Source organism: Falco cherrug, chromosome 6 (assembly GCF_023634085.1).
Source record: "Falco cherrug isolate bFalChe1 chromosome 6, bFalChe1.pri, whole genome shotgun sequence".
Taxonomy (NCBI): Eukaryota; Metazoa; Chordata; class Aves; order Falconiformes; family Falconidae; genus Falco; species Falco cherrug.
Genome location: NC_073702.1, coordinates 71,980,835 through 71,995,001, shown reverse-complemented (window position 1 = coordinate 71,995,001; position 14,167 = coordinate 71,980,835). Strand labels below are relative to the sequence as shown.

General features: G+C 40.6%; 1 protein-coding gene across 28 annotated transcripts in view; it reads left to right on the top strand.

Annotated features, from left to right (window-relative positions):
* Positions 1-14,167, top strand: part of HMBOX1 (homeobox containing 1) — a 126,141-nt gene that overhangs the window by 66,151 nt on the left and 45,823 nt on the right. For all 28 annotated transcript variants that reach the window (XM_055713330.1, XM_055713321.1, XM_055713318.1 and 25 more), the window contains 2 exons: positions 5,411-5,521; positions 12,564-12,717. In XM_055713330.1, coding sequence (XP_055569305.1) covers positions 5,411-5,521; positions 12,564-12,717 — 265 coding nt within the window. The remainder of the gene's footprint in view (positions 1-5,410; positions 5,522-12,563; positions 12,718-14,167) is intronic.

The following is a 14,167-nucleotide window of genomic DNA, read 5'->3' as shown; positions in this document are numbered from 1 at the left end:
TAATTCTTCAAGCCACTTAGGAATTTGTTCAGAAATACCTTTCTCCTTTTTCTCATCTTGATTCTAATACTGCAGTGTGCTTACAGAATACACTTTCCTACATCAGCCACAATCCTACAAAGCACCCTGTGCAGCCTTTTATTTACAGACTCTGCAACAGTAAACGGCTTTTCCTTTTGTTTTTCCTGTGCTGCGGCACAAGGGGATGGGAAGTGATGGAAAGGGAGGATACATGAGAGAGGAACACGGAGCTGAAGGTTAAAATCAGCTGTTGCAGTAGAACAATTCTTTAGGCTCTATTAGCCTTTATAAAATTACTAGAAACTTTAAAAGTCATTTAGATAATGAATCTGACAGGGAAAATTAAACCTGGAAGACATTCTACAGGGCTGCCTTGTGTACTGGGAGAAGAGAGCAGATTGGAAAATAGTAACAGAGTATTAAATAGTGACTTGAAAATAAAGGAATGATTGATAAGAAGCACAAACCTAGCATAACACTTATTAGTGCTGGTCCTAAATACAGGAGCTGCTTTTTATAGAAACTTTTTTAATGGTGTCTGTAATAAGATAAACAAGAAGCACTTGGGTTGGGCTCTGTATAAATAATCTCCTACTGATAAGAAAAATGACAGTATAAACAGCAGCTAATAATAGTTCCTGCTGAATTTCCTATCTTGTTATTTGAAGCTTCTTTTAACATAGCTGCAGCTTACCCGAGGGTAGGTATTTAGCCCTACATGTGGCAGGTGAGATGCCAAATTTTTATCAACAATAATTTGAAGTCGTGTGCTGCAATTTGCTGTAATTGCCACCAGAATTTTATCTGGTTACTGAGTAAGTTATGGTTGGAAGGCAAAGGATAAAGAGATAAATACAAACTTAGGAGATGCTGTCTCTTAGCCTCCAAATGTAGATGGAGGGCGGGGGAAATGTTTTCAGAAACGAATGTCTTTCTGGTATGTACTACAGTAAAGGAGAGAGGGAGGAGTGTATATAGATGAGCCCTTTGCAGCCAGGCTAAATGCTTTGATGGATGATGTCTCTGCAAGGTTTGGAAATATTGCCTTTTCCATTTTTCACACATAGGGAGTGACAGAACAAAAAAACCTCACTTTCCTGAGGTCACAGTGGAAGCAGACTGTTGCAGAGCAGGGATTTGAATTCAGATTTCTCAATTCTCAGGCTAGTACCATAAAACCTAAACCACCATTAAAAAAAAAGAACAGCAACAACCGTAAAATGCAGAGGCAATTGTTTTAAAAAAATTTACATAACACATAGAGCTTTCTAGCATGCAGTTCTGCTGACCTTCCCAATTACTCTGCTTGTACGATTCAGCCCTGTCCTACTGTCTCTGTCTTAATTCATATGAGGTCTTCAGGACTTAGCTTTATATTATGCTAAACACACAGCTTCTAGCACAGTGGAGGGCAGCCTTGAAGCACTGCTGTAACATAAATAAAATCCCTTAAGGTTTGGAACCTACACACAGGGACTGTGAGCAAATATAAAGTGAAACTTAACTAGTTCCATTGTGAAGAGAATTCAGAAAATTACTGAATTACTGATCATCTGAAATGGCAAGAAATGGTTTTTGAAAAAACTTTCCTCCCTTTTTTTTAATACTCATGACAACACAGGGAAAGATTTGGTTTTCTATCATTTTGATCTTTGCAGGTTTTCTGTAAACAAGCTTTGCTAATCTCCTAAATTGATAGAAGCCCTTTGCAAGCATGTATTATATGAATCTAGGACTTTGCTTACAAACTGAAGAATTAAAAATCAGTTACTTTCTTTTCCAAATCTGACATATTCCAGGTGCTTCTAAAAATCTCTCCTGAAAGAAACATTAAAGAAATGCAAAGTAGAGTCACCGAACAAATCTATCTGTGAAGGTGAAAACCAGTTACCAAAGACTTGATGGAGAGAGGTTTTCAGGGTTGTGAGCGGATTTGTACTGCAGATACCAGTTGCCTTCTCTTGATGATGCATTTTGCTGTTTCTTTTATGTGTTTTAAAGGGAAAATTGTTCCCCAAATAATTTATGTAGGAGACAGTGGGGCTGGCCAGAAGAGCGAGCACACGTGTACTGTCATCTCCATTTTGTTTATAATTGGGAAGCGTAACCTGCTATGGGAAGGAGGTGACGTGTGACACGAAGTCAACATTTGAATTGCTGTAATCCTTTGTGATTGCCACTTCTTCCTTCAGTATTTTCTGTGAGAATACTAGTTGTGCTCATTACAGTGTGTTTGTGTCCTTGCTGATGCTGAGCCCAAAGGATGGCAGTCTTCCTTGAGGTCCATGGTTCGGTCTGAGTGAATTTCCTCACAAGACAGCTGGGTTTTCAGTACTCCAGAGAACTTGGTTCATTAATCTCCTTCTGGCCGCAGGATGATTTCTTTTTTCCTGCCAGTGCAATTTCCTGTAGTAGCATGGTTACAGACAGTGTGACAGGATGGTGCTGGTGGTAGCACTGGTCATTGTCCCTGTTAGTCAACTATGTAAAACCCACTTGAATTGCAAGAAACTCTGACATGACAATTTGGGGGTTGGATTTTTTTTTTTAATTGAAAGGAGTGAAGGATGGGTTTGTCACTAAGACAATGTGCTGGGATCTAGGAGATCCTGGATCAGTTTTTCTGCTACAGGCTTTGCATGTGACCTTGGATCAATCAGTCAAGCTACTGGAATATACAGTTTGGGGGCTTCTAAACTTAGCTGAGGTACAGATGAAAGAATCTTTGTATCTTAAAAAAAGGAGTGATATAGGTAGCAAAAACCTTTAAGAAGCTCAGCTCTCATTGCAGATCTCTGAAACAAGGAAAGAGATTAATAAAACCAGAAAAGAATGATAGGAAATGGGACTTAAAAAGGCTTCTCGAGGTCATCCACTACATTCCTGTGCCCAAAACTAAGATCAGTTGCCTAAGCCATACCTGACATGTTAATCTGGGTTTGCAGCATTGCCGTAGAAGTCTGCTAGCCAAAGAGCTAAATGGGCTGTGGACTTTTTGCAATGCAAAAAATGCTATGGACTGCAGGACTGTTCATGAGATACCATTGTCAAATATGATGGTACTGAGAATTTATAGCATATTCGTTGAATCTGTACATCTCGGTGTCCTTTACAAAGCTCCATTTTGCAGAAGGAACTTAATAAGCTGTGAGGATTCAAAGTGAGTCAAATGTGGACACGGCAATACACAGCTTGAATCTTTTGGCTCCTGCTCCTTTGCTTTGTCTTGAGCACACTGTCTGAAGTGGCTAACATCTGTACCACTTTATGACAGTATCAAACAGCCTCTTGAGCAGAATTTGGATTTTCCACTATACAACTCTTGTTGAAGATACTTCATCTCTATTTATAATGTTTATCTAATAATGCTTTGCATTTATATCTTACGTTGTTATCCAAACACTCAACAAACACTAATTCACTGCAGTAAGTGTAAGTGGACCGTAGTAAACAAATAAATTAATGGTTCTGTTACCCATTGATTAATAGAAGCCATGCAGCCAAAAGCAGTGAGATGCAAACATTTGTGTCCCGTAGCACTGTGTTAAAGAAATGGCTTTTATAAATCATAATAATAGGTGAAGAACTGCAAATTTTAAAACTTTTCACTGGTGATCACACATCTAGATTGCTTGATTTCAACTAGACTTGAAGCCTTGTTTTGGGCCAGAGAGTTTTATCAACTTATATTGACTTCTTTTGGTATTAACATGTATGCATCCACAATTACCTGATGTAAACTTGGCAGAATCTAAGGTTTGTGTTTGGTTGAATAATTCCACTTCCCTAGTAGTATAAACTCAGTTATACATCCCAATGTGGGCCCTGGGGGACAGTCAGCTCTTGACTGCCCCAGCCGTTGCTGAGCTTCAGGTGTGGGGCAAAGGCAGTCCCTTCAGAGGCGTGTTGAGAAGAGAAACAGATGTATGGGAAACAAAACCAAACCAGGGTATGTTTTGTGGACAGAGCACTGTTGAAACTTCTGTACTCGAAACAAAAGACACCTATCCCTTTTCCCCAGGGCAATTAAAACTTCATAGGCTCTGGAATTCTGTATAAGGAAGAACAGTTAAGAGCATAAACCCTGTAACTGTAAAAATCTGCTTGGAGTAAACCCACCTGGATATGATACCTAAGAGTCAAGTTGAATCGTTTTAAAGTTAACTAGCTTCAGTGTTCAATGCCAAAAAACCAAAAAACAAAACAGAAAAAAAGAGCATAGTAAACCTCCCATATTAGAAACGGTAAAACTCCAAGGGATTGTTTTTCATGAGCTAAATATGATTATGAGATCTTGTAAAACCTTGATGCATCTCAAGAGAGGGGAGAGGTAGTTTGGTTTCTGTGTGAAAACCAGCCTTTGACCTGCCTCAGTGTTAGCACCAAGCCAGAGAGTGGCACAGGTGGTGTTCAGCAGTATATTGTTACTTGGAGCACCTCCTAAAACTTCAGATCTCAGGAGAGTTTAGATGTTGTTAATGCTTTCTGATAGCTGAAGAGCCTTGTGAAAAGCACAGGGAGCCCTCCTACCTGAAGGACTGCTTCAGTTATTCAGCAAACTATATGTTTTTTGATATTTCAAATGAACCTATGGTTCACGTCCTAGTGAACTTTTAGATCTCTTGCTTTATTTGGTTCCTCTCCTTCTAGTGACTTCTTTTCCCATTCCGCATTGATCCTTCATTCAGTGTCATGCTTTGGAAATAACTATTCCAGGGTTTTTTCCCTTTTTTTTTTACTGTTTTCTTAGAAGTCTTGCTGTAAAAGCTCTGGAACTTCATGTCCCTAATCTTGCCTGGATACTTGGAGCTCGAATGCTGCTTTGCTGTCAGGCAGCTGCCCTTTCTGCTTTGGTTTCTGGCTGCTGTTACAGCTGCTGATGGTTGGCTTGCTCCATTTCTGGGCTGATGTGATCTATATCCCATAAACTGTTTCTATGTTTATCTCCTTTCTTATGCAAGCACTGAATGATAATGATCTCCTAACTATCATTATTTATATATAATAGTGGGTAAGGTACTAGTTCCCATTCCACAGATGAAGAAATTTAAGAGCTGGGGAATTTGTGGACAGTTCAAGTCAGTGGTACATTTGGCTTCCCAGTTTGTACCCTCTTTGCTTGTAGGTTGATTGTGCTAATTCCAGGATATACTTGAGTAAGGTTGCAAATATCACCAGGGAGAAGTTTTTAAACAGTGAGGTATGAGGTTGGGAAGCTTGAACTTTCTACTTTTTCTGTGATTGAAACATGAGTTCCTAGGCTTTGTAAGACAACACCTTTTATATATATAAACCACTTGAAAATGTTTGAAAAAGAACAAGTTTTCTCTTCCTCTTTCTAATTTTTTTTTTTTTTTTTTTTTTTTTTTGTTTCTGTGTTTTTTTACAGGTATCAGTCAGAGCCGGATCTCCCATTGGCTGTTGCAGCAGGGGTCGGACCTGAGTGAACAAAAGAAAAGGGCATTTTACAGATGGTACCAGCTTGAGAAGACAAATCCCGGTAAACAACTACAGCCTAAACATCTCCTGCTGTTTTACTTATGGAAACTAAGCCTTTTGTCACTGTTTTTTATTATCACTGATCATTCACTTCTTGGTCTCGTGTATAGTAGAGGTATTCCCTTGGACCAGAGTACTTTTTAGTAGGTTAGAAAGAAATCTGCACTGCTCTTTGCAGTAAATGATGCAGAGCTGACTCATCCAGAGCTGTCTGTCCAGCTCCTCGGTCATGGTTACTTGCCCTGTCCCTCACTGCTAGCTGACTGGGAATCAGAAGTAGGCAGTGGAGTGGTAGTCAGCTAACATGAAAGAGATGCCGAGGCTCTTCAGAAAGAACAGATAGAAAACATTGATGATGGATGCATATCATTGCAGAAAAAAATACGCAGCTTGATGGAGAAGAACTTTGGGATAACTTCAGAGGCTTTTGGGTTGGATCTCAAGCTCATGGATGGGATGTTGATAGTAACAGTTATAAGTAGAGATGTATCCCTCAAATTCCACCTGCTTCTCCAACTCTCAAAACAGATCTTAAATATAAAAAGAGAAGTAAAGCTCCTTATTATCTTCAATAAATAACCAGCAATCTTCAAAATCACAGTTGAATTAATTTCCTTGCATTGTTCTTTTCCATAGATTTTGTTTGACCACAATTGTTATTTTTCCCTCTAGCAGTTCTATTGTAAAGATCAAAATATTTACATTTAATTTCCTTCAAACAACGGCGTGATTGAATTAACTGTGTAATTGTTTTAAGGAATTTAAGACTCAGGCTCTCTAATATGAACTTGGCTTCAGTATCCAGAATTCTATTAAGAAAAATTCCAGTGAAAACAGATCCTCAAAATTTCTGCTTTGTGTGTAAGCTGAAAATCAAGAGGCTCCAGCTGTCAGTTGGCCTGAGAATACTTTAGCTTAAAATTGGGTGGGTTCAATCTGACAGCTGAGCCTGTCCTTTCTGTTAAGCATCTAGAAAATTGTTTTAAAGAATGAAAGTACCAAGGCTTGCGAGATGCTGGCTGGCTGCAGGGATCGCCAGGAAGCCTTGATTTTGCAGTGGCTGGAGTTGTGATATTAAGGATCAGCAAAGTTACTGGGTGCAACCATCAGCTGCTTTGAAAGCCTCAAGTTGTACCCTACAAAGTAACCCTCAGCCATTTCCCTTTTAGGGAAGGTATTGCCTCCAAAACAGTGGAGACAACTAGAGGTTTATTAGAAGACGTATTTTGGAAAAAAACAAAACCAAAGTCCTCTCGTAATGATGAAAACTTTTGTTAATCTTTCCTTGCATCTTTTCTTGCGATATTGTTTGGAGCTGTTTAAGAAATAGTACTCTGTGCTGGGATAACAGAAGCTTTGTCAAACTTAGCACTAAAATCTTTACTTCTTCCTTCTAGTCTTCTTTCTTTCCCCATATCCACAAGCTCTCATCTTATTTGTCCTTTTACTCTTGAGAAGTGTCTAAGGAAGGAGGACTTGCAACACTGAAGGTTATGGCTTAAATTGGAATGAATTGATGTTAACCTCTGCTTTTCTGATGTGCTGTCTTGCTGAGGTCTTGTTCGCTTTTCTTTAGACACACATGGAAAATCACTTGAAGAGTGGTTGTTTGAGTGTAACCTTTTTTCAAATAACAGATCTTACACAGCGTTTTCAAGAAGTATAAAAGGCAAAATGGCTCCTCTGCCTATGTCAAGGGACTGTTTGGATGCACTTAAATTTCCTTTAGAACCAAATAACAAACATTTCGTTTCTTTTTAGAGACCGAGGTAAAGGAGGGAACCCTTAGTTTCCAAGATAATGCACTTCTCTGAATTACTGCCATCTACTAAATTTCAGGTCGGATGCGCTAGCCAAGAGTTAATTAACATGCATGTGTGCAAAGGTATACAATGTATTAAGGAAGGTACCCACCTTGTCCAGAGAATCCGGGATTCAAATTACTGTTTTAAAACCAACTTGGAGCCCAAGTTTTGGATAGTACTCACGGTATCATCTGGTTAGTAGACTAGACTAGCCATTCTGCTGTCTTCCTTAGAGTCAGAAATTGAGGAAATCAGTAGAGCCTCCTGCCACGTTCACCAGGTAGTGATGCCATCACTGCGCTCTCTGTAGAGTGTAAGAGATTGTCCTCCTTTGACGAAACTTAAAATGACTGGCATGTGTTTTTCCTATTTGCTCACTTACTATGAAGTGACATTTGGCTTTCTATTCTCATATATCCCATCTTTTGCAGTTCCAGCTGCTGGGAATAAAATCTCGATCCTTTGAGTGATAGTGTTAGATCTCTCTGCTCAGAAGCACCTTTGTGTTTGAGTTACCGATGGGCAAAGTGAGGTCTTCAGGAACTTTTGGTTCCCCCATTTCTTTAATCCTTATTTTGGAAAACTGGGTCTTCAGAGTAAGTCTACCTTCTGACTGAATTTGTTTGTGTAGCAATGGAAAGAAAACTTCTCGCTTAAAATCAGAACAGTTTTGAAAGGACTAGGACACCAGCTGTAATTATTTTATGGACTGTAAAGGAAGAATAGCAGTTTTGTGTGTAAAGGACTGGAGAACACTTGGCAGACCTGTAGTCTTTTCTTGGCTCTGCCAGTTTTTCTGTACGACTCATAGCAAATGATTTCACCTTTGCACCTCACTTTCCCATCTCCTAGATAAAGATGAGATGGTTTCCTGCGTGGGACTTGCCTGCCTTGCCTGTAAGGTCCTCACAGCAAAGGCTTCGCTATGTTTATATAAGCAAAGGATTACTTACAAATACACCAAAGGAGATTTTATTTTTCTTTTTTCAGTTGTATAATGGTGCTGTTTAATGCTTTAAATCATCCACAAGCAGTCCTGCATCTGCTAACCGAAGAACTTCTTGTTGTAGAGCTTTAGAGCAGTTTTGAGACGGCACTGCTGTTGAGACATTGCTAGATATTGCTCCTATACCGAAGAGACTCAGCAATTCCATCACTTTTGTTATGTGTCAGCTTGCTTTGACCTCTTAAATATGCTGTTTGTTATTTGCTTAGGTTTGATTGCTAGTTTGCATGGGCAGTTTCAGTATTTTTCCTGTCTTTGGTGGTGGGTGTTCAGACAACGACAGACTTGGAACATTGCAAAAGAGACTTAAGTCTCATGGATCAGAAAAAAAAAAACCCTCGCTGTTCCTACTGTATGCAATAATCTTGCTCAAAAAGTCTTGATCAACATTTTCCTGGTAGGACTGATGTCAGAGTTAACAGCAATGTTGCGAATTCCAGTATACTAGTGATTGTAAATTTTTCTGGAAACAGTTGCCAATTAGGGAGGAAGGAAAGTTTTTGCTTTAAGGAGTTTTTTGCTGAAGAAGTCAGTGCTAAATACTAGTGTTTGAAAGGTCTTTAATCCAATTAATAGGGGTGCTTTTCATTTAAATCGAGTTTTTTTCAGACAGGCACCATATCTCTTGTGTTTTGTAGAGGACTGAAAGCGTTTTGGCAGTAGATAAATAGTACAAGTTTCAGAAGCCAGTGTATGAGCACAGAGTCCTATAATGTTCTATTTTTTCAGAGCCCGTGGGTTTAAAATAAATATTTCTTTTTACATTGGTAGTTGCTAGCGTGAGTAGTTTGGCTGGCACTGGGTCTTGGGCAATATGGAAAGTTTGTTACAAAGGAACTTGAGCATGTCTTTTGTTGTGTACTGCAAACTGAGGCTGGCACCTAGAAGTTACGTGCTGAAGTTAGATGAATACAGATTACTTCCATTTAGGCTGGATATTTATTTCTGCCAGTTTTCTGTAATAGGTAGGCCACTGTGGTCTCCTTGGAGAAAACCATGTGCTCTTCCTCCTTGAACCAAAGGGAAAAAGAAAGGTAGTTATTACCAAGATGTAGCATCTCTTGTGTTAGTCCCATAACTGTTCTTTTTTAGCTATAAAGGTCTACCAGAAAAAAAACCAAAACCAAGCAAAAAACCCAAACCATAACAAAAAAGCCAACAGAAAATCATGGCTGGATATCCCACGAGATTTGCAGTGGGAAATATTGTTGGTGATTTACTGTTTTACAGAGCTGCAGAGAAAACAGTCCCTGCTCTGATCCTTTCCATCCAAGCAGTGAGCTCTGTAGGGAACCTTTTGCTGTGCAGCCTGCTGATTCAAATCTAGCCTGGCTCAGTAGTAACCGAAAGGTGTTTATTATGTGATCTTGGGTTAGCCTGGCTAAAATTACAGTGTGACATCTGTTCTTATCAGTATAATATATGATAGGTACTTGCTGCAAAGGCTTGCCAGTAAAAGGTTTCTTGGAGCTTGGAGATGGCCTGAGGCTTGCTCCAACCATTCTGCGCATCACCCCTGTATGGCAGGGCCTCTCCGAGGCATGTGGTGTGGATCAGCGATTGCACTTGAGCAATGCTCTTCCTTCGGGGTGGCGTCTGGGGTGCGCTGAGAGAAGGCACGCCTTTGCTGTGACAAATTTTGAGTAGAGATAGAGCTGCATTTCAGTTAGAAAGCACCGCTTTTGCCTCCTCTCCCCAAAACCCACCTGCAACATACATACCCAGAGTCATACCCCGCATCTGAAAAAATGCTGGCTTGCATGACGAAAATGCAGTGCTGTTGTAAAAGGTGCTCAGCACTGGCAGGTAGTGAGAGATGTCGCTTTTCATTTTTCTCTGTGAAAGGAGTTCTTCCCAGATGGTTCACCTCTATACCCCTTACAGATGTCTTGCTTTTTGATGCATATACGAAGATGAAGATCTCATACTGCGTTTGCCTCGCTTGTTCTGCTCGAGAGAAGTTTCACTACTGAAAAGCTGTTTGAGGGGGTTGTAAAAAGAATATGAGCTAGTAAACTAGGATGTAACTTACTAAGTGGTGAAGGTAGCGGAGCTGGGTGGCAACAAGATTGCAATGAAGCATTGGAACAGCAGAATAAAGGGGATCCCCAAGTGCTCACTTAATTGAGGGGGGTGAAGAAAAGCTCCATAGTTTCCTTTTCAAATGTGGCAGTATTGCTTGCATCCACCACTCTTGTCACTCGTGCATCCAACCACATTTTGGGCCCCTGGTGCATTTAGATGCTTCTGTCTTTATGTTGTGCAAAACCAGTGGTGGGTACTTGCTTGTAATTCTCAGCATACTTCTCTCTTATGTGCTGCTGATATTGATGTTACCCCACAGAAAAGAAAAATAGGTAAATTGATCTAGCAAGGTCAGTAAGTGAATGTAGTAGCAACAGGAGGAAATTTATGCTTGAAATGCAGATTATTTTTTTCAAGCTTTGAAGAGTCTCCGGCAAATTTAATGGAAGTACTCTGCGTCTCTTACCTTCTTGATGTTAGGCATCACTGATACTCCTATATTCTCCCTATGAAATGAAATCCTCGGGTAGGGAAAGTATATTGCTAAGGCAATGCAGGGAAAGCTAATTTCTTGTCCTGTTCCCCCCTGCCTCTTCTGAAATTTTATTTTTTAAAAGAAGTTTTTTAGTTTTTTAAGTGTATTTAAAGCCTAGCAATTTGATACAGCCCCCTAAACTGTGAAGTACTGGAAAGGGAGGGTAGGGAACATTCCTTGAAATGGCCTCCCAATAAATTGGCAATATAAGAAATATTTCATGTGTCAATAAAACTCAAGTAATCTGCATAGGCTCATTAGCTGGGAATTAGTAAGAGTCACTGTCTGTTGTGCATGCAAGAGGCTGTGGGCTTCACTTCCTATAGACTTCTCCTGGGTAAAATTTTTACATTTCTTTGGGCTCCACTACCTAACACAGATGCGAACCCCTGGCTGTAAGGAAAATACTCATTGTGCATTTCTGGAAAGGAACACAGCCAAGTGCCTAAATAGCTAATTTCTTGCTTTTTAACTGAAGAATTTGTTTATTGGTTAAACTCTTAAGTTCCTTTGACCCTTTTACTCTGTTTTATATTAAAGAAGCAGTGTTGTTTCACTAATACAGTATGTTTTTATGCTTAAATCCTAACTGTTCTGAGCAAGTCTGTGTACCCAGGGGGATTTGCTGGCTCAGCCCTGCTTTTATGTGTGCACAATACTGTATTCCTTCTGTGAGCAGAGTTGCCTGCTTCTCTTGGATCTATCTAGGCTGGTTCAGTGCAATGAATTCCAGTTGAGCTCAGTATGCATATGGGATATAGGTGGTGATTTATCTTTTCATACAACTGGGGTTTTTTTTTATTTTTTTTGCACAAAAACCAGCTATTTCTTCCCTCCAGGGGAAGTCACTGAGCACAAAGCTGTCCTTCAGACATACCCTGTTTTACGTACTAGTGTCCTACACCAGGTTCCCATCCTCACCAAGGGATATATGAAAGATTGGTCTTCCAGTGTGTCTTGATTTATTAACTGAGAGGCTGTTGTCGAAGGAATCAAAGGGCCTTTCCTGAAGGCATTTTGTCACATCCTGTCTCTTGCTTGATGCTTTCCAGCTCAGGCTTCTTGAAAGGAGAAATATATCTATAGAAAGGGGGTCAGAAGAGGAAAGGTGTGATGTTAATCTGCTTTCATTGACTTTTTCAGGCAACCTGGCACTCGGGAGCCTGTGTTTGCACAGGTCACAGGGTGTGTTTGTATCGGTGGAGCTACTTCAAGTGTTTACTCAGCTCTTCGGACATGTTGAAATACCTTTCGTATAAATTCACATTTTGCTTCCTGAGACTGCTGTACAATTAAATAGAAACCTGCTATTTCCCATTTTGTGGCAGAAGAGGTAGCCAGCGCAACCTAAATAAATCCCAGCTGGGGCATAGCTCACCCTTTCTGTATGACACTTCTCTTGATGAAGACAGGACAGCTTTTCTTAAGTGGCTATCAGCTCAATTATGTCTCCCTTAGATTTCCATGGTCACCTGGTACCTCTCTGGCTTGGCGGTTGGGGATGGGAACTTTAGTTGCCTTTGTGTATCTTTATGGTGTCTTTGTTTGATAATGCTTTACTTTTTTAGTTCGAATGGTTTCATCATCTGTCTTGTCTTTCTTTCATGAGCAGGAGTAAGAAAATGGGCATGATTTTTAATCCACTAGGAAACACAGTATTTATTATTCTTAGGGGCTACATTAAGCATGAGACCCGCTCCTATCCCAATAGAAGAGCCAGAATGGAGACAGACGCCTCCCCCAGTCACAGCTACCTCTGGGACCTTCAGACTACGGCGAGGCAGTCGGTTCACATGGAGAAAGGAGTGCCTGGCTGTTATGGAAAGGTATGTCACTTTGGGGTTTTGGAGATGGGCATTTTAAAGCCAATACAAGTATCCTTTTTCCTGCTTTGGTGAACACCAGCTTCATTTCCACGGATGTGTTTTAGCATCACGCAAACCAGTAACAGTGTAATCGTTTGATTCTAGATGACAGGGTGGAAGGAGCTATTTTACCCCTTCCGTTGTTTAAAAAAAGTTATGCTGCTCTGGACAATATCTCATTTTTTTGTAGCCCCTAAGACATCTTGTCCTTAACTTGGTCTGAGAGTATTGACGTTCAGCTCTTCCTTTGCTTTTGCAGAAACCTTTCCATTTAGCCTAATCCAGGCTCTGTCTTGGTGGGGGTCTCCATGCTCTTTACGTTCTGCATTTCTCCTTTCCCAATGTACTGATTAGTCCTCATAATGTATCATGTTATTTCATAGTTGATACTGGCATTTCAGCAGCGCTATAATTGTTCGGGATGCAGAACTTTGCCTGACAAGCAGTAGATTCCTTGTCCAAAAAGGCTCTTACAACCCTTTTACATGAGCTGGGAACAGAACAGAGCAAAGTGGATCTTTCAAATACATATGCAGAGTGGCAGGTGATCATTAGAGCTCCCCGCTCTTCAGTCCTGCAGAGACGAAGCACTCTCTGAGCCTGGTCTCCTGGCTGCCTATGTGCTTTGCCTTTCCCTCTGCTTACAGTAATATGTCTTTTGTGGATAATACTGTATAATAGAAGAGGGCTTGTGAACTCAGATGTAGTTTAGGGATGAATGCGTACTTCTCTAAAGGGCTAAATGGCTGGGAGGAGTTTTCTTCCCTCCGAGAACATGAGGAACCTCCTTTTGATGAAAGCAGCAGATGACTGTGTGTGCCACACTCCCGCTCTGGTTTGCAACTCCGTTGAGTCCTTGGCCAGCAGATTTTTTTTAGGATGTGCTTTTGCCCTTTCCTGTAATGCTTTTCTTTCCTCTTGCTTGTACAAGGGTCATTGGAACTGATTAGCAGGAGTGTCTCTCCTTTGGTGTAAGCTAAGACCAAAATACTGAGCTCCCTCAGGGACCCAAGCTGTTTTACACACAAGATGGACATACCTTGTGTGGCTGCAGGCCACCTCAGGGTCTTTGCAGGCTGGGACCAGTGTTTCTTTCCCTCTTCTGTCCTGGCCCTGCACTGATCTTTTCAGCTTTGTCTGAATGTTTCCCCAAAGGAAATAATGTAAATGTTTGGAATCCATTCTGCTTTGCTAGACCCACGTGCAAAGTCCTGAAACCTGGTAATACAGGGGAGTGTATTTTTCTAGTGTCCCCTTCCACGCAGGTAGTACGCTGTGCATTATAGGGTCTTTAGCACTTTAAAATGCTGGTATGATTGTCCTGATTGCAGTATGTAGGATGACAAAAACACTGCAGCAATATGTACTATCAGTTCAGGACCGTCTCCTTACTAACGCTCTGCATGTGAAG